General features: G+C 39.9%; 1 protein-coding gene across 3 annotated transcripts in view; it reads right to left on the minus strand.

Moving 5' to 3' along the window:
• Mcm9 (minichromosome maintenance 9 homologous recombination repair factor) overlaps nucleotides 1–21,911 on the minus strand; it is a 72,727-nt gene that overhangs the window by 17,286 nt on the left and 33,530 nt on the right. For all 3 annotated transcript variants that reach the window (XR_013045001.1, XM_006988633.4, XM_076552487.1), the window contains exon 8: nucleotides 9,935–10,109. Coding sequence is in view for 2 of the 3 variants with exons in the window: in XM_006988633.4 (XP_006988695.2) it covers nucleotides 9,935–10,109 (175 nt within the window). In the remaining variant the exon portion in view is untranslated. The remainder of the gene's footprint in view (nucleotides 1–9,934; nucleotides 10,110–21,911) is intronic.

Raw genomic sequence — 21,911 nt, forward strand, 5'->3', positions numbered from 1 at the left:
CCAGAGTCAAGCAGCTGATGCCACCCCACTTCTCTGGCAGCCAGGACACAACTGCTGAGAGACAGAAACAACCCAAGTATACACAGAAGAAAGAACAGATACTCAACCTTAAGGAGCTCCGACACATGCTACAATACCGATGGACTCGAGGGCATCACGGGAAGTAAAATGATAGGACTATTTATAGGAAGTATCGAGAGTAAACAAGCTCATAGACACCAAATGTAGAATTTAGCAGGAAGCAAAATGAAGTCAATGAGTTCTGGTTTCAGTCCATAAGACAAAGAGTTAAGAGATGACTGCATAACACCATGACTGTATTTAACAATGAATCATATCCGTAAGACAAGTCAGTAGGTTTTGTTTTGCATTTTACACCCTCGAAACACAGGAGTGGGGAGAATGGAGTCACATAATAATTTCCTAATATCGGGCATGATGTCAACGGGGGATGGGACCCTTGGGAGGTTTCAGGTTAAGATGAGGTTATGAGGGATTAGTGTTTGACGTAAGCAACAAATAACTCTTTAGTGTGCTAACTACTGTTTCCTGGAGAAGTCCGTTCACTCTGACTAAAAGAGAGTAAAGTCCTTTCTAGTATGTCCAGACCCTTTCAGTATGGCAACCACAACAGCAAAAGCATCAGTTCAAAAAACCAGTTTGAGATGCAACCTTCACATATAGATTTCTAGACTGTCTCACATCCCTTTATTAAGAGAACCCCAGTGAAAAAACACAGCTGCAAAGCACAAAGCAGGATTCCCCAAAATCCCATCAAACTACACAAAATAAAAAACACATTGATGGTATTAAGACACATGCATGCTTGCAACACCATATGTACACACATGCAAAGTATTCCAGTGTTACAAGCAATGCTATGCTTGTCCCAGCTACTTAAGAATCTGAAGCAGGAGGAGCCCTATTTTCAAGAGCCTGAGGTTAGTATGGGTAATGTGGCCAGATGGCACTGCCTTACCCAAAGGTTGCAGGTTTAAGCAACATGAGCAAGGAATGAATTGTTGGTCTTCCTCAACATCTACTGAGAAGGTTCTCTTTGGTTACCAACATGATTTACATTTTTGTGAACTCTTGACTTCCTGGGTATTTTTATCTGTTTATATTCTCATTTTAATAAGCCTTTACATTGCAGAAATCACCTGATTCCTTCCCACTTTTGTAACAATTCCCAATTATAATGGGAAATGTATGAGCTATGCTATGTCTTATGTGCCCATCATGTGAAAAGAGTGTATAATGTTTAACCTGAATGCAAAAGGTAACTTGGGTAATAAGCATAGAAATATAGAACAACTAAGTCTATAGTTCTTATTTTTGAAAAGAATTATTACTCTTTAGTATGTACAAAGTGATATATTAAAAAAAAATCTCAGAGAAATTCCCTATAGTCTTGTAGGCAGGATAGATTGATTCAGAGAGGTCTACACTAACATCATTAAGGGAGATCATGATCCAAATCAAAGTCCTTTCCGAATTAACAGCTTAAAGTGACTTGAGAGATGAGAAAGGGAGAAAAAAAGCAAACAGATTCTTTACGAGTTCTAGAAAATGATGCTGTAAGAAAGGTATTGACCATCTTAAGGTAAAATCTGTGATGGTTCCAGAGAAAGGGCCAGAATATATAAATGATGGTTGTAGCTGAAAGACCCATAGGGTACTATGGGATCACACTTGAAAGTGCTAAAAGCAAGGAATAAAGACAAGGTAAGTGTTTTCCTAAGAATGAAATTCAAAGTAGTTGTACCTTTAATTTTTAGTAGAATTTGTGATTATTCCTTTTCACACTTAACCTTATCTGTTGCTAATTAATTATTGTGTCATGCCATAGATCTCTAGAATTTTTTTCTAAAGAGTTTTGCATTTGGCATTTCCTTGCCATTTTGCATCAGGACGGTTAGCAGGGTTCTAGTTAGAGGTAATGAATTTAAGACTCTAAAAGCTGTTAACCAAAAATTCTAGATGAGCTACTGTTGGAACAAATCCAACTTCCTTAAAGAATTCAGTGATGCAGAATGAGTAGTATAAAAACGAACAAGTGAGTTACAGTGGCATTTGAGGAGTGCCTCCCGGGCTCTCACCACGACATCGATGACAGAAAAACACTAGTGACTGGGCCACACGTAGCTGCTAACTCAAAAGCACCTTGCTGTGCTACTGTCGCAAAGAAAGCACAAACTACAACGAATCAAGGCATGAATAGTATGATAACAATCGGGAAGTACTCATAATCTTTGGAGAAGTTGTAGAACCTACTGCGGGCTGAACCGAGAGTCTAGACAGCAAGCACTAGCCACACATAACTATGTCCTTAGAGCCTTTGAAGTCCTGTGGAGAAGAACTCATCAGGCCATTTTGTCTGCATATCTCAGCTACTATTTTCTAGAACTTGCCTCATGACCCATTCTTGGTATATTCCTTAAGTGACCTTTTGTCCTCAATACCCTTCTGGACAGGCCCCACGCTGGACCACTCACCAAGCACATACCACCAGTCTCTTCTGTGTTGACTGCTTTGGAGGAAGAGCCGACCCATCAGAGACGGCCACCAGACCAAGATATGCCAACTCATAAGCTGCTTAGGGGCCCTGGGGCTGTTCTGATATACACCTTTTACTAAGAATGACAGTATCTAACTGGATCTCTCTTGAAGGTATCCAGTGGTTCCAGGAAGGAAAGCTCCACTACTAAGGATAATGAGAGAGTCAACTGGGGATGAATAAACTTTGGGGACTATAGTGACAATGAGGTATACAGCTGCTATTTCACATCTACTTTAACAAAATCCCACCCCAAGTCATGGTACAGAATGGCAGGACACTATTAGAAAAGTCCAGTAGTATGTGTTCACAGTTAGGTTTTCTCTCAACTTGACACAAGCTAGAGTCATTTGAGAAGGAACCTCAATTCCCCTCAATTAGGTAGACTGGCCTACCGGGATGTCTGCGGGGGGGGGGGGGGGGGGGGGATTTTCTTGATTAATGATTGATGTGGGAGGGCCCAGCCCAGTGTGGGTGGTAACACTCCTTCCTGGGCAGGTGGTCCTGGGGTGTATAAGAAAGCAGCCTGAGCAAGCCATGCAGAACAAGGCAGAAAGCAGCATTCCTCCATGGCCCCTGCTTCAGTTCCTGCTTCGAATTCCTGCCCTGACCCTTCTCTATGCTAACTGAATTACAACTATAAGCTGACATAACCCCTTTCTCCACAACTTACTTTTGTTCATAGTGTTTATCACCGCAACAGAAGCCCAATAAGATACATGTCCAAATAGCAAACCATGGAGCTGGAACCTCATACAGCCAGGCTAGCTCTGGACTCTCTACTCCACTGTTACAGTAATCCTGAATATGTCCACTGCATTCTTGTGGTCACTAAAAGTGGGAGCATTTGATGTTGGCTTCTGAACTTGCTCTGTCTAGAATACATCATGTTCTACATATATGTAAAACCACATTTTATGTCTATATTCTACAGAAAACCAGCCAATAGCTGAATAAGCTACAGTTCAATCTGTAGGTTAGTTCATAATTTATTATGCCTCATAGGCGGTACATTAAAGGTTATGTTCTAAGTGACCTCATTAGATACTTGAATTTCTTTTTTTGTTTGTTTGTTTGTTTTTCGAGACAGGGTTTCTCTGAGTAGCTTTGCGCCTTTCCTGGAACTCACTCTGAAGCCCAGGCTGGCCTCGAACTCACAGAGATCCATCTGGCTCTGCCTCCCAAGTGCTGGGATTAAAGGTGTGCGCCACCACCGCCCGGCAATACTTGAATTTCTTACATACATTTTTCTTCTTTAAACTTGAAGACTTTCATAATCCTATAGTCAACCTACCCAACATTCCAGGCAGCTGTAGCCACTGGAAAGTCTTTTCTGTACTGTTTGTAAATATCCTCTAAATTTCCTAGCTTTTGATACTAATGGATACACAGTCTTTTATAACCTGAAAGTTTTAGATTTTAAAAAAATCGTAATTTTTTAATAATTCCATACATATAATGTTTTTTGATCAACTTCATTCATTACTGCTTCTTACCCCTCACACTCCCTCTAAACTCATTTCCAACAAGGTATTCTACTTTCACATCTTTTAAAATTTATTTTTACTTTTTATGAGTCACCAGGTTTAATTAAAGTTGCATGCACGGGTGTGAGGCTGGAACAAGTCTAATGGTGTTTCTATATTTGAGCTCTTCAAAGTAATTATTCAATTATTTCTAATTATTTTATGACTATAGTTCAGAAAAAGCAGGGATGAAATGTTAAAATATTTAATAAAAGTTGATGATATAAGACAAACAACAAAAACAATAATTACAAAAAAATAAAGCATTGGATTTCTATGTTCCCATGGAATAATAACAACTTTTTGTATCAAAGCTTCAACATTATTCTCCAAACACATTACAGATAATCAAGGAGAATAAATCTATGAAACAAAACCCCTAAAATTAAAACTAAAACTAAGAAAGATAAAATATTATTAACTTCAATGCACATGCAAACACACCATTAATCCTAGCATTCAGGAGGGAAAGGCAGGCGGATCTCTGAGTTTGAGGCCAGCCTGGTCTACAGAGTGAGTTCCAAGACAGCCAGGGGTACAAAGAGAAACCCTGTCTCGAAAAACCAAAAACCCCAAAACAACAACAAAAGACAATGGAAACCAGCTAACCTAACTCCATAGCCCCCACTGGAGTGGAAACCTCAGGCGTGACTACGAGCCTGTGGAATGCCAGGAGGTTACCAGCTCTGCTCTGCCCCACCATTTGCCTGGCTGTTCTGTCCCACCACAGGCACAGAAACAGTGGAGCCAGCTGACCTGGCCAGAAACAGCTGAAGCCTCTAGACAAAGTGAGTCTGTAAATGGATTTTCTCAGCAATTGACACACTGCCTATACAAACTCTACCAATATATATACCCTTGGCAGAATCGATCTGAAGTATAAAAGTACTTCAAAGAAAGCCTGAATATAATTTTTCTTCATGTATTAGTATAATGGTGTTGATGCAGTTACTATGAAGGTATTTTGGAGACTCAACTGAGTGCAGAAATATGGAGAAAACTGTAAACATCTTCACATATACACTTAAAATAATTTTGAAGAGTCCTTAAGTAGCCTCCCTTCTAGAACAAGAGCATATTGGCTAGATGTCAAAGCAGTGCCTAAGTATGGGAGGGCCCGTAGCATGAATAAGCTACACACCTAAAGATGGTTGAGACGGTAAGTTTTGTGTTGTGTGTATGCAGTCATATTTGGGAATAAAACAGGATACCCCAGTGGCTGTCACTTCTATCCATTGACCATATGGCAGGCACTGAGCCAGAAAGTAGACACATGCATACCTCAAGTTCAGCAGAAGTTGGTGTCAGAAGCAGCTACACCAACATGGCTGCCTAAACATGACAGGAACAAGGATGGCATCAACAGACTTGCTAACGTGGAAAGGGAAACGCTCAGGAGGCCTCAACCCTTGACAAAGCACTGTCGGCGATCAGGGAGTGCTGAGAGCAGGGCATATTGTTTTTCTCCAGGGAACAGCACACGATTAGTTATCTAATATCAAATCGTCACCCTGAAAACATATACAGAAATAACATACAGATTGAGCAGACTGTATGTATGTATTTAGGTGGGTATGTATGTATGTATGTGTGGTGGTGGTGGTGGTGGTATGTGTGTGTGTGTATAACAACAATTAATGAAAAAAACAAGGACATGAATTTGGGAGAGAACAGGAGTGTGGACATACATGAGTGGGTTTGCAGGAAAGAAAGGGGAGAGGGAAATGTCATAATTCTATTATTCACAAAATGTTAAAAAAAATAACAGCAGCCGACAGCGGTGGTGCACACCTTTAACCCCAGCACTCGGGAGGCAGAGGCAGGTGGGTCTCTGAGTTCTCGAGGCCAGCCTGGTTTATGGAGCAAGTTCCAGGACAGCCAGGGCTACACAGAAAACTCTATCTTGAAGAAGAAAAAAAAAAAAAGAATGAAAAAACAACAACAAAAGAAGATCGTGGAAGCAAGGGCCGTGGCATTTATTTACAGAGACTAAAGACAGACAGGCCTGTCCCACAAGGTCAAAAACCCATTAGTTTACCATTGATGCCAGCTGTCTTTGAGATAGGAAATTTTACTCTCTACAATAACCATTGTGACTTTCTATACTGTATCTACAATTCAGGTGTGCTTTATTTTAAATAAGGTTACCCACTGTTGTCCATGTTGAATACTGTTTGCTTCTGAGTGATGAGAGAGGAAGTGATTTTGCAGAAAATCACTAAAGAAAAAAAATCACATGGGAGGAAAGGTGTTTGGCCTCTTGGAAGCATCTGTTCTGCTTGGGAGTTTTAATTTCAAGCCATTCCTTTGTAAGGAAAATGTGAAGCGATTAAACCCTCACTGTAATGACTGTTCTGTTTTTCAATAAAATTTAAAATTTGAGGTATGAGAAACATTAAGCCCAGCTGAGAATTCCAGGTCATCATGCACTATAAACACAATGCTCAGAATCAAAATCAGTTACCTCTTGGATGCATGTTAACATGTGGATCCTTCCATCCCAGAAAATAGACTGGAAAAGTTACTAAATTCAGAGAACACAGTAATTCCAGCTTTGCTATCATAATTTGATTACAATTATCTTCATTAAATCAATAAAGAAAGAGAATCCTTTTCAATATAGAGAAATCAAATATACAAAACACATAATTGTATACTAGGCAATGGTAGGAATTGAGTCTTTGAAAATACATGCTAACAGTAAAATAGTATAAATGTCTTTATGTATGGAGGCCCACAAAGGTTTCTTAGTGAAATTGGAGCTTGCTTTACCCAGCAGAGCTGCATTAGGGGATTGTTTGACCATGTGTGTGGTTACCAGGTGTTTGGAAGGGTCTGCACTTGGCTGTGCTAGGGGGAGGTCTTTTGCTCCACTCCTTGGCATTCTTAGAAAAAGTCCTTTAGCATAAACAGAAGGGACCGGTGGATAATGATCCAGGTCCTCCGGAGGCTATCCTGTGTTTTTATCTGTCTCTCTCCCCTCTATCCTTCTATCTATATATTTCTCCCTCCTTCCTCCTCAAGAGTACCCTGGGGAAAAAGTGGGATTGGGCCTCCCACAGAGAAATGGTTAGGACCCCCACATTTATGAATCCAAGTATAGTTATGGGGGGGAGGAGAGCACAAACAATATCAACACAAGAAGAGTGAATAAGACCCAATGTAGCTGTAATAACTAGAGAACAGTGATCCTTGAACTATTTCTCCTTGACTATAGTAAACTGCATCAATCTGTGAATGTTTACATTATTATTTTATGTATACAGGTGTTTTGCCTGCATGTTCAACCTTGCACCACCTGCGTGCCTGATGCCTTGAAGGCCAGAAAAGGACTTTGGATCCCTTGTAACTGGAGTTACAGACAGTTGTGAGTCACCACATGGATGCTGGAAATCACACCTGGGTCCTCTGGAAGAGCAGCGGATGTTCTTAACCACTGAGCCATTGCTCCAATCGCTACAATACTCTTTAAATAAAACAGATATGCTAACTTGCTTTGTAAAAGTAAAAATTCTTTAGAAAATGGAAAAAGACCAGAAGGCTAAAATACTAATTGTGGTGAGTGCCTCCATTCAAGGAAGTATTAACACCGGATAGAAATCAAGATAGGTCAGAAACACATGGGGGATTTTACCTTAAACCATAATACAAATAAATGTTTTTGTAATGACCATCTTCACTGTGCTCAGGGTGTGGTGATCTACGCAGTAGCCCCAGTGAACAATTGATTAAAACAGAATGTTCAAGCTGCTGCTTAGGCAAACTGAGTAATGCATGTTAGATATCTGTTCTAGTTTACAGGAGAAACAATGAAAAACTGCCCAGAAGTAGCAACGAAAGTTTTTATACTCTAAGGGGACGAGACCTCTTCTTCTCCCCAGACAAGGAAATCCAATCTGAAAATTAGTCTTCAAAGTATTTCCTTCAGAGACGTTATTTCAGTTACAACAGGGTGACTGTGGGTAAGTCTCCCAGTGTCTCAGATCGCATTACTTCCTTCCACCTCCTTCAATCTCTTCTTATGTGGTACTTTTCTAGGTAGGTTTACTAGAGAAGCTGTGAACTCTGTTCACACACGGACACCAATCAGGAAGAGGAAGTGTTCAGAAACCTCAGCCAGCAACCTGACAGAGTGATTTGGGGGCAAATTCTTGAGTTTCCATGTTTTTAGAAATAAGGATTACTGTGGTATAATTTACACAATATGAAAATGTCACCCCTTTAAGATGTTTTTCTGCGGTCATTTCTCTTCCCTAACCCCCAGCAAACACTGACCTGATCTCTCCTCAACTTTGCCTTTTCTAGAATTTCATATATGGATGGAATCATGTCTGTATAAGCTGCTATAAACCATGTTTGTACAAGTCCTTTTTTGCATGTGGATATCAAATTGTTCTAGCATATTTATTTCATTTACATAAATTTCTTTTAAAATTAGTTCTACGTTGACATACAAAGTCATTGGGTTCTTTATTTTCAACCATATCTATCAGTCACACTAAATGTCTCCTGTCCTTATCACCCTGCCATGTCCCTCTGCTGTCTACTTCCTTCTTTCCAATAGTCCCCTCTGCTGTCATGTCCCATGGTTTCCATTTCGCATCTTTCCCCTTCCTACTCTGGTAAGACTTCTTCCTCCCTTCCCACATAAGTGAAAGCATGTGGTACTGGACTTTGAGTCTGGCTTATTTTGCTTAACACAACAATTTACAGTTCTATTCATTTTCCTGTAGATGTCATAATTCATTTTTTTAAATTATGGATGGCTAAATAAAATTCCATTGTGTATATGGCAGCACATTTTCTTCATTCATTCATCTGTTGATGGACTTTCATTTCCAAAGACTGTGAGCAGTGTAGCAATAAATATGGGTGTGTAAGTATCTTCACTGTATAGGACTCTTCTAAGTATATACCCAAGAAAGAGAGAGCTGGATCATATACTTTTCCACATTTATCCTTTCCAAATTGTTTTGATGTATAGTTTCTATGTCTTTCTTTGTAAAATTTAAAATCAGCTTATCAACTTATAAAAAGAAACTTCTAGTTAGAATTCTAACTGGAGCAGCATGGAGCCTAAAAAAAATGGTTTGGGAAGATACATCATAACAGCATTACCTTCTGATAGGTGAAGCAAAGTGTGCCTCCCTGGTCTTCTAAAGCTTTATGGTTTTCAGGTATCATCTTTGAAGATACTTCACTACATTTATCTCTATTACACTCCAAGAATCTCTCAAAATCCCTAATAATTAATATGCCCTGAGAACATACACCATTTTTATGGAAAGAATAAGTTGAGTCCTGTGTTGAAAGAGAGCTATAAATAGCTCCTACTGAGCTAAGTCAGTCCATGTGGTGGTTTGAATGAGGACAGCCCCATAAGCCAGGTGGTAGACTGTTTAGGAAGGAGTAGGAGATGTGGCTTTGATAGGGGAGGTGTGTCACTAGGGGAGGGCTTTGAGGTTTCAAAAGCCCACTCCAGGTCTAGTCTTGCTCTCTCTCTCTGCCTGCTGCCTGAGGATCAGGATGTAAGCTCTTAGCTACTGCTCCAGCGCCATGCCTGCCTGCCTTGCACCATGCTTCCCTGTATAACAGGCTAGCCCTCTGAAATTATAAGCAAGCCCTCAGTTAAATGCTGCACTGGTCATGGTGTCTCTAACATAGAAAAAAGTATACTAAGAAAGTCTACTTTTATACTTTATTCACTTCTACAGTCTAGTAAGAAAAACCTTGTACTTGGAGAGTGATAATTGATAACCCCTTGAATGTACCAACAAGCTTCCCATTTTCCTTGAATTTATACTGAATAATCTCTCTCCTTCCATAGACTTTAAAGAACAGAAATGCTTACCCAGCCTTAGCGACACTTATGGTTTGTTGCTCCATTGCTTCATGGATACTGGTTCTGTCATGCTCTTTGAGGCTGTTAAATTCGTCAATACAGCAAAGGCCAGCATCTGCAAGCACCAAGGCCCCAGCCTCCAAATTCCATTCTCCTGAGTCTTTTACAGCTGTTACGGTCAGACCTGAGAAAACAAGGAAGTTACATTAACTTTTATTTTCAAAAGTGTATCTCATATCAGTGAAACGGAAAAACAGTCAAGGCTCTCATTTGCACTCAAAATGGACAGCCCCAGGATGCTAAGCCAGGTGTCTAGGTGCTAGAAGACCTCAGAAGTGCTTATGTTCTGTAAATATCCAATGTCTTAGCTAGTATTTTGTGGCCACTAAGTCTCTAAAATCTTCCATTTGTTTGTTCAGTTGTATTAAATGGTAATCATGTAATTGTTTTAAATCCTGTCTGATCATTTCAACATCTCTGCCAAACAGGAATCTGAATCTGGTAATTGTTCTGTCCCTTCAGATTATGGTTCTGCCTTGTGTCACACTTCGGACGGAGTTTGTTGTTGAAAGGTAAATAGAAGGTAATGTTGAAAGGTAAATAAAGGAATGGCCTTTTGTCTTGTGGTGTTGAGTTGGGGCATGGCTGGAGCATCCCGAAGCCCTTTACTGAGCTGTGTACCTTGTCTGTGTATTTCACAAGTGCTTCTCAGCTTGGGGTTTTCTTTTCCTTTCCCTCCTTTCCCACCTTGCGTGCTATGGGATGGCTGAAGGAAGCTGAAACCAGAGATCCCCTCCCAGGCAGAGTGAGCTCTGGTAAGATCCTTTCTCCTGAGGACAGGCCTTGTTAAGAACAGCAAATCTTGCATATTTGAAATAGCCCTTTCCTCTGCTGCTGGAAGCAGAAAGTGGCCTCTGTCTTCACTGAGAGATTCTATCTTCTAGAGGTAAAACTTACGGAAGTGTGGTGTCCCCCATGGCTGGGACCTGTGATGACTTTTAACTCCAACTTGTCACTTTATGCTTCCAGCAAGCTTTAGTTATGGTTGAGGACTTTGTATTCCTTTGATGGTTTTCGGTTTTGTTTCTTTGGGTATTTGTTTGACAGAGGTTCAGCCAGGCAAGTTGTGATTCTCAGCATCCCCTTGACTGCCTCCAGTTCTAGCCAGTGTTTTGTGCCGTGTCCTCATTTCTTTGATGGATCAGAAAGGGTTATTTTTCAGTTTACTCATCCTTACACTCATCAGATAAAGTAGTGACTTTTCTCCCTACATGTTGAACTGGAAAACAGAAAAACTTCTCATTTCTTGTGTCTTCTCCTATTATTTTTATAGTGTTATAATGTATCTTATATTTATATCTAACAGTTTTGAATTAATTTTATACTTCGTGTGACATATTAGTTAAGATAAACATTGCATAATAACACCAATTTTATAAATAGTATAAAGCTGATAACAGAGTTTCCTTTTTCTTAGTTCATTGTAAGGTATATAATTATGTCCCCTCCTTATTTCTTGATACTTGCAACTTAGGATTTCTCTTTTTACTTTTCCCCACCTTGGTCAGTCTGTCCAGAAATGTATTCATTGTTATCAGCAGTAGCCACTGTAAGTATTCATCATGTGTCATATTCCTTTTGGTTAACTTTCCATGTATTCCATTTACATACTTAGACTCACTGTTTTCTGCTGTTATCCGCTTTTACAGAAAAATAAACGGAGGCTGATATGTCCTAGGAAACTTGCCTGCCATCTAGTAGCCAGAGTGACACAGGATTCAAATCAAGTGTAGCTGACTCCCAGGTCATTTTTGACCACTTTGCTTTATTGACTAGTGAGTCCATAAAGGGTGAGTCAGAATCCAACCATACATAGGAGGAGCTGTTACCTCCTCAATATTGTGACTGGAAACATGCTTTTCATTTTCATCAGTGTTAACAACTGTTTGCTATTTTTGCATCCACCTCTATAAGAGCATGAGATACTATTGGGTACTCCTAAAAGATCAGACTGCTTAGTTAGGGCACCTATAAGGACATTGAAAACAATGTAGGTGCCCCTCAACAGAAGAATGGATAAAGAAAATGTGGTACATTTACACAATGGAGTATTATTCAAACATTAAAAGAAATGACATCATGAAATTTGCAGGCAAATGGATAAAACTAGAAAAAAATATCACCCTGAGTGAAGGAACACAGACTCAGAAAGATAAATATGGTATGCATTTGCTTATATGTAGATATCAGCCATTAAATAATGATAACCAAACTACAATTCATAGACAGAGAGGTTAGCTCTAGAGGAAGGGACTAGGAGAGGACACATGGATCTCTCTGGAAGGGGAAACAGAATAGATTTTATGGGTAGACTGGGTGTGGGGTAGGGACAGAAACAGGAGGATCAGGTGGGGGAAGGGGAGATGGTGTTTTGAGAGGGATTTAGAGAGAGAAAGCTAGAATTGAGGGGTGTTTTGAGGGGTGGTATGAAAACCTTTAGCATTCCTAAAGTGGCTAGTTTTGCTACACTGTAAGCAAAATCCATATGGAGTTTCTTCAATGGCCATCATCATCTCTGAAGTAAATTGGCGCTGCCAGGAGCAGACGTGTCTCACTGTCATGAAAAACTTTGTTATTAAACCATTTTAAATGCCATATTCTGTAGATCTCTGAAGTGTTTGAAGACCATCTATCTATGTAAAACATATCTGTTTGGCCTTGAAAACATATCCAACATGTCTACAAGTTTGCATGTTATAGGTGACTAACTACTAACCTGCATTTCTTTATTATCCTAAATAGTTTGTAATAACTTTCAAGGACTAGAAATTTACAGCATTCACAAATAAGGTTATAATCCCACTAGAGTCCCCATTCCTTATCATTTAGAGTAGGAATTGGTATTTGTCAAAGAAAGCATACAAAGGTATTTTATGCAATGCAGAAGTAACCTAAAGTCCTTTCCAATCCTGTGACTCTTAGTACAGAAGGGCTCCTTTGGTGTTCCTTGAAATTTGTGGCAAACAGTTAAAACCTAAGATGCATACTTATTTTTTTTTAACAACATTTCTTAATTTGTTGAATTCCAGATACACAAAGAAAACAGTTTCTATTTTGAGAGGCAAAGGGGAATGGGGTGTTTTTAATGCTGAAAACATAGTATAAATATTAAGTATTTAGCATGCCAAATGCTTATATTCAGGATGGTGTTACTTTTACACTTTGAGAATTTAGTGCAAGAACAGGAAGGCAGAAAACAACCAATGAGCAAGGGGAGAATCCCAACTCATCGTGTGTGTGTGTGTGTGTGTGTGTGTGTGTGTGTGTGTGTGTGTGTGTGTTTTAAGGATGCTTGTATTTATCAATTCAGCAAGCTAATATCAAAGCATGTGTTTAAACATATAGTATGCTCAAATATCATGCTGGCCAAGGATTAATGTAATGGTATAATAATGGTTATTATATTCTCTAACTCCCTTGAGGTAGTTCTGTAGTAGATTCTGTAGTTCTGTCTATGACCTTGAAGCACCACCCCTAGAGATGTAGTAGGTTACTGCACTACCTGCCTATGACCTTGAAGTACATGCCCCTGTGTTGTGACCTCTCTGCAACCCTTAAGACCTGAGATGCATGTACGCTGGTTCTCTCGCTCCCTAGCGGTTTGGGATATGGAAGGCCAGAACAGCAGTCTGGAACCTGTGACTATTCTGTGCTGTTCAGTGAGGTTTTCCCTTAATAAATTCCTTTGCCCTTTTAAAAGACTCTGTGGATTTCTCGCCATACACTTCAATCCTGCTTTCTTTGTGAAACAGATTACTAAGAACATTTCCTTCCTCCTTGGTACTTCCCAAGTAGCAGCATCTTTAGTCCCTACATGCTATGTGGTCTTTTATAAAACGTCACCTGTCAGAGGCAGTCATATACTTGGAAAAAATTTGTCCTTTACAAAACAAAAATAAGGTTGCTCAATGGAATGTTTGGCAATTTCAACAAGTTAACAAACAATAACAGGGCACCCATTTTCCCGTTGTTTCCATCCTAAGGTAACAGCGGGGGGGGGGGGGGGGGCGGGGGGGGGATTACTACACAAAAAGCCAGTGACGCTGTAAGGAAAAGTCCTTGAAAACACGAAAGGGGGTCACCGGCAGCAGAGGCTCCTGATAAACCACTTATGACAGCTGCACAAACAACTCAGCAATGCAAGCAGGATTAGAACTGTCACGGCTGGGCCCTCACGACGGGAATGGGAGTGAAGAGCCTGGGCGGCATGCTCCCCAGTGAAACAAGCATAACTAATGGAAACGATTTCTCCAAACTCGAGAGTTACGCTCTCTGGAACGAGAAAGAAGTTCTCGAGAAACATTTATGCAAAAGTGCCTAAAACTTTGTGAGGATGGCTGTTCCGAGTGTGTGACAAACCTCCTCTTGTATGCTTCCTTCCCTCTCCCAACTCAACACCACCTCATACACACACACACACACACACACACACACACACACACACACACACACACACACACACTCAAAGGGAAGCTCCGAGCTGGTAAATGTGTTCCAAAAAGTACTACTGCTCACACCTCAGCTCTTAAGGATGTATCTCACCAGAAAGGATAGATGTAAGTTGGCTTCAGATAGTGCAGGATTTATAACATAAATAAATAAATAAATAAATAAATACATAAATAAATAAATGTAATCTACCACATAAAGAGAGAAAGCACATGATGATCTCGTTAGACACAAAAAGGGCCTTAGACAAAACCCAGTATCCCTTCATGATAAAAGTCCTGGAGAAACTAAGGATACAAGGGACATTCCTCAACTAATAAAGATGATTCACATCAAGCCCATGGCCAACTTCATCTTAAACAGAGAAGTTCAAAGCATTTCTATTAAAATCAGGAACAAAACAAGGATGCCCACTCTCTCCATACTTATTCAATATCGTTAGCACTTGAAGTTGTAACTGGAGCAGTGAGACCCTGAAGAAGGTCAAAGGGATTCAAGTAGAAAAAGAAGAAGGCAAAGCACCCTGTGGACAGGTGATATGATTATATATATGAATGATCCTAAAAACTCCACAAGGAAACTTTTATAGCTGACAAACACCTTCAGCAAAATAGCCCCCAAACAGCAGCTTTCTTATATATGAATGGCAAACAGACTGAGGAAGAAATCAAGAAAAACAAATCTTGTGATAACTTGTGATAAGCAAGGGAAAGGCTGGTATGATAAAAAATTTTAAGACACGGAAAAAAGAAATTGAAGAATGTATCAGGAGATGGAAAGATCTCCTTACAGATTCAATGCAATCCTCATCAAGACTCCAACACATTCTTCACAGAAATTGAAAACACAATATTCAAGTTCACAGAAAAACATAAAAAAACAAGGTATCTAAAATAATCATGAATAATATAATACAGATTTCCTGCTATATTACAGAGCTATTGTACTAAAAATAGTATAGTATTGGCATTAAAATACACATTGATGAATAGTATTAATTGAACACCCAGCCAATTCTACACCTGATTTCTGACAAAGAAGTCAAAGATATACGTTGTAGAAAAGACAGTATCTTCAACAAATGGTGCTGGTCAAACTGGATAGCCTCATGTAGAAGAATGTAAATAGATCCCTATCTATCACTTGCACAAAACCAAAATCCAAATGGATCAAGGACTTCATAAGACCAGTTACCCTGAATCCAACAGAAGAGAAAGTGGGGATTAGGCTTGAATTCACTGGCACAAGAAATGACTTTCTTAACAATAGCACAGGCACTAATATCAACAATTCCTATGTGGGGCCTTATGAAAGTAAGAGGCCTCTGTAGAGCAAAGGACACCATTATTTGATCAAAGCAGCAGCCTACAGAATGTGAAAAAAAAAAAATCTCTACCAATTATAGAGGGTGGGTATCCAGACCATATAAAGAACCAAAAAATCCTGCGCATCAAGGAAACAAACAAGTCAATATAAATTTGGGTATAGAACCAAATAGTTTTCTCAAAAGATGAAACACAAATGACTAAGAAAAACTTTTAAAAATGTTCTTCCTTAACCATCAGGAAAATGCTACTTTGAGATTTCATCCTATACCAATCAGAATGGCCAAGATCAATAAAATAAATGGACAGCACATGCTGGCAAAGATGTGGGTAGGGAGGTAGGAAGGGTCTGGGAGGAGTTGGGAGAGATGAAAAAATATGACCTAAATATATTATGTGAAAAAAATAAACTAATTAAAAAAGAGAAAGGGTAGATGCTCTTCTTATATCATTCAAATTAAGAAACTATCTCCATTCCTCCATTTATTATATCTTAAAACTACAGGAATAAATCCAACCAGACAGGACAGAAGTTAAGACTCTGAAGTCTACACGGTACTGCTGAAAAGTTAAAGTGATGGGTAAAGGAAGACATCCCACCCACCCTTGCTGATTAGAAGGCAGTATTGGTAAAATGGTAATACTCCTCACAAGTGGGGCTGCAGTGATGACTTGGCAGTTAAGAGTACATACTGATTTTTCAGAAGGACTCGAGTTTACCTCCCTGAAACCACATCAGGAGGTTTACCACCAACTGTAGCTCCAGTTCCCGCGAACCTGACACCTCTGGCTTCTGTGGACACCTGTTCTCCCCACCCCCCCACAAACCACACAAATATACACACATGATCTAAAACTTTAAAAAATACTCAAAAATATGTACAGGTTGAATTCAGTCTTTATCTACACTGAAGGTGGCTGCTTCGCCGTACTGACCAAGTGTCCTTAAAATCCTTAAGGATCCCAAACAACTAATCGTGAAAAACAGAGAACAAAAGACTCCCATTTCCTTATTTCGAAACTGTCTGCAAGCTACAGGAACCAGTGCAGTGTGGGAGCAGGTCAGCAGTGCAATGGTCCAGAAAGAAGCCTATGTGTTTATAGCGAATTCGTTTTTTATGTAAGAATTCTCAACTGATGGGGCTGGAGAGATACTTCTGTATTTCAGAGTGCTTGCTGCTTTTCCAGAGGGTCTGAGTTTGGCTCCCACCGTCAACAGCAGGCGTCTCACAACTGTCTGTATGTAATTCCAGTTGCAGAGGATCTGGAATCCTCTTCTGCCCTCCATGTGCACACACATGGCAGACACTCAGACACAGAAATAAAAATGTAAAATAAAAAAAAAAGAATTCTATGCCAACTGACTAGGAAATGTATTCAACAGATGCTCCTGGATACTGGACACCCCCTGCAGAAATAAGATTTTGGAATCCAGGCTTTACACTGTATACAAAAATAATTCAAACTGAAATCAAAGACATAATTGTAAAGTGCTAAAAATACACCACAGTAGGAAAAAAAAAGCACTACTGTAATCTTTATGACCTTGGAATAGGTAATAGTTTTGAGAAATTACAAACATAAGCAAAAAAAATAGAAATAGATAAAATAGATCACACACACACACACACACACACACACACACACACACACACACACACACGAGAGAGAGAGAGAGAGAGAGAGAGAGAGAGAGAGAGAGAGAGAGAGAGAGAGAAAGAGAGGAAGAGAGGAAGAGAGGAAGAGAGGAAGAGAGAGAAGGGGAGGGGGGGAGCACTTTTATTGTGGGAAAGACACCACCAAAATTATCAAACCACAGAAAATAATTAAATCAATGTATTGATAAGAGACTTGACTTAGATTATGTGAAGAGCATAACTCTAAAATAAAAAAACAAATGAACCAACCAAAAATGATCTGAAGACAGCTCCTCAGAAGATACACAAATATCCAGCATGTAACTGAGGACAACAGCTTTAGCCACTGGGGAAATACAATTCAAAATCCCAATGAAATATACTTTATGGCTACAATATATATCATCATGGCTACAATCGAAAACATATTTACTTTTTTTATTATTTTATGAGTGTTCTACTTGCATTATGTGCACCATATATGTGCTTGATGTCCATGCAGGGCCGGAGGAGGGTTTTGTTGGCTCCCCTGAGACTGAAGTTATGGAGGGTTGTGAACTGTCATGAGGATGCTGGGAACTGAACCCAGATCCTCTGGAAGAGCATAACTCTTAGTTATAACTGCTTAGTCATCCCTGCAGACCCCTCAAAAACACATTACAGCAAGTGTCGATGTAATGAGAGATTGGAACGCTCGTATCTAATAGGAATGTAAAACGGTGAAGATATTTTTGGAAACAATCTGGAAGCTCCTCAGAAGGAGTTACCATACATGACCAGGTTCATCCCTAAGTGTAAATGTAGAGAAATGAAAACAGCCATATGCAAAAATTTTGCATACAAATGTTCATATATATATATATATGTATATGTATATATATATATATATATATATATTAGACAAAAGTGGAAGCAACTCAAATATCTATTAACTGACAATGAATAAAATGAGTTACATTCATAAAATAAAAAGTTATTGGGTAACACAAACAGATTTAAGTATGGATAAATGCTACATCATGAAAGAAAATGTCAAAGACATATTTGAGAGATGCGGATTCTGGTCAGATGTCTATTCTGGTCAGAATAGAAAAATCTATAAAGTGCAACACTGGGTGTGATAGTTAAAGAAACACACACACACACACACACACACACACACACAGAGTTTTTTTAAAGACAGAGCTGACTCTGAAGCCTTGGCCGCCCGGCACACTCTGTGTAGATCTGGTTGGTACTGCACTCGCTGCCTGCCTCAGTCTTCTGGGGCCCGGATTAAAGCTCTATACCCCACCACACTTAGCTGTTTTTGTCTTTTGAGACAAGATCTTGCTATGCAGACCAGGCTGCACTTGAACTAGCCATCCTCCTGCCTCAGCCTTCTGAGTGCTGGAATTACAGGTATACACTTTCATGGCAGGCCCAAAAGTACCTTCTTGAGATGATGAAAATACTCCATAATTGCGGCGATGCTTACACAGTCCTGAATATCCTTTAAAAGCGATTAAGTTAGACACCTTATGAGGGAGTATGTTATGTGTACATCTCAACTAAGCTGTATTTTTAAAAATACTGTGTAATCATACCAAAGGGTACTTGGGCAACATCTACCAACTAATAACTCATTAGCTCACTTGTGAAACCTGACCCCTTCACAGCCGTTCTAGTCTCTGCCTCTAAAAGGCCATGCATATGAGGCCCCCAGCCTTACAAAGCCTACTTACTTAGTCTCTGCCAAATGTAACTCCATTTAATGTCATTTGTCTCTATAGCAACCAGCTAGAAAAAGCTGCTTTGTTTAGCTGTGACTTTGTACAAGCAGTGGTCTAGCCTAGAGATGTTTAAAGATCTGAATCCTCTATTCATCAATGCCCCCACCAGCACCCCCACCCCACCCCTGCCCACCCAACAGTATCAGGTAAAGAGGAAAACCTGTGATGAGTGGGAGAGGCAAAGAAATAAAATATAAAGAAGGCATGATGAAGGAAGACTGAACTCAGGGGTTTAGAAAGACCCAATTTAAAAAAGGATGAGGAAGGAATGGGTAAGAAATTAGAAACACAGAATAATTTTCAGACATTTCCATTAATACACTGGTTAAGGCACTAATAACAATAAAACAAATTTCAGCATTCACATTATGATGCTGCTTTGGAAAGCAGAAGGCTTTCATTTATAGCTGCTAGCTAATGGGTATTTTACAGTAGTTCAACTACAAATAAGTATCAGATAAATAGCAGGCATCTTTAACAAATTTTTGACAGTGGTGGACAGCAATGAATACCAAACAGTAGAACTTGTATTAATACTATGGAGCAGACAATGAGAAAAAGGCACACTGTGTGTGACACATGGAAACCTTATGTAATTTAAAGGGCTGGCCATGCAAGCCCAACCACCTGAAACTGACCTCAGAACCCAGGGTGGCAGCAGAGAACACACTCTGGCTGTCCTCACATACATGTGCCATGCTGTATGTTTATACACACACACACACACACCCTCCAAACCACCACCCCGCCTCTCTCTCCAAGAAGAGATAACCCAAAGAAAAAGCAGAGGACGGGCTTCCTAATTTGGCATCTGCTCTAAAACATGTAAGGATGCAGGGTAGGAGATGTGGTTTTATTCCCCCCCCCCCATCGCCCCCTTTCAGAGCTGTCTTTTCAAAATAGGCTGTCCGTGTGAAAGGCCTCCATGGGGAGATTCTCTCAGTTTTGCCCTGGCTGGATCATGCCCAGTCTCCAGCACCTGCCTTGGTCATCCACACTCAGATTTTGTTTTTTAGGGATTCATTAGTGACGTCATTAACACAGTGCTGGCCAGCCTACGGTTTGTTCAGGATTTTTTCCCTAGGAAATCTTATGCCTCTATTTTTCTACATATAAAGGACATTTTGAATTTTACCTGCTGCGGTGAAGACAGAGAGGTAACCATGACAGCAGTTTAGTTGGTTGTTCCTAAGTACCAGCCCTTAATTGCTATCCTGGATGGTAATGCCTTGCCTTCTTAGCCATTCTAGGGTACTGGGTTGCTCAAAATGTATGCTATTTAAACATTCTTTACAAAGAGTAAAGAACATTTCTTTTGCTCATTTTAACGCCACTGGTTATAGTGGAAGCTAAACCTTTCTCTTTCAGTCATAACTTTTTGATCACATAAGCTACCTTTGCTACTAGACCACAAGGCCTTTATAGGGTCTGACTATGTTAGCGCTTCACACTGAAACGGAACATAATAAATGTTCCCTGTATGTATGCAATACATGAAAATCACTGAGATTTCAGTTAGAAGCATCGGAAAGCTCCAGCAAATCTGCACATTCTACAGTTTTACAGGGAAATAATGTTTAAGACAGCCACTAACTGTTGCCACTCTGTTACTGTAAGAAAAGGGGACCTTTCAGCTAATGAGATACCAAGCTTGGCCAGGTCATGGGGAGAACCTGGATTCAGTCCTTAGCACTGTGAACAACAAAAACAAGCCAGCAAACAAAGAAGCAACACACACATGAGTTTTGCTTTTCAAGATGGCGGTCATGATACAAATAACCTTCAAAGGCAACACAATGATTGTGTCAAATAAAACGAGAAAAGAGCAACAAGAGCAGCCTTAGGAGGGCCAGCCCGGCGACAGGAGCTCCACCCCAGCACCCAGCACAGGCTACAGAGAGCCTGCTACACAAAGCTGTCCTCTGACCTCCATACACGCTGCCCCCCCAACACCCATGAATACACTTTTGCGGGGGTTCAAGACAGGGTTTCTCTGTGTAGCTTCTGTTCTGTAGACCAGGCTGGCCTCGAACTCACAGAGATCCGCCTGTCTCCCGAGTGTTGGGATTAAAGGCGCGCACCGGGATCGCCAGGCTCGATGATACACGTTTTAAAAGTTACTCTGCCATTTCTGTTTTACCTTTGCAGCAGGCAGGACTACATTTCCTTCCCAATTCCAAGAAAAACTCATTGAGCATATTTTAATTCTACTGAATTTAACTTGCCTTTTTTCATTGGTCTCTGTGTAACCTCAATTTAACTAAATGTTTCAGTCTTAGAAGCCCTTTGTAGAGGAGTTTTGGATCCAAGGAAACACACTGCTTGCTTATCTATTCAAATGTCAAGGCACATGCTCAACAATAGAGTCTTCCACTGAAGAATGGCTATGTACACCATGATTCCTTCCCAATTGCATTTCATGGTGTATAAAGTACTTGATAACCCATGACTATTAGGACTCAGCATGCTTAAATACTCAAACAACCTTAATTCACTATGAGAAAAATATGTATCACAGTTTCATTGTTTTTTTTTTTTTTCCTTTAGGGCTATCATAACAAAATAGCATAGACTAATTTAAACACAGTACTGGAGGCTAGACCTTCCCAGACTTTGATTTATTTCTTCAGGGGCCAGCCCCATGGCTTGTGAATGCTGCCTTCTTGCTTTTTCCTCACAGGGCCCTTATGCATGTATCCTGTGTCCTGCGTAGATGTGTATTATTTATCACCCGGTAAATCGC

Source organism: Peromyscus maniculatus, chromosome 16 (assembly GCF_049852395.1).
Source record: "Peromyscus maniculatus bairdii isolate BWxNUB_F1_BW_parent chromosome 16, HU_Pman_BW_mat_3.1, whole genome shotgun sequence".
In the NCBI taxonomy this organism is placed as follows: domain Eukaryota; kingdom Metazoa; phylum Chordata; class Mammalia; order Rodentia; family Cricetidae; genus Peromyscus; species Peromyscus maniculatus.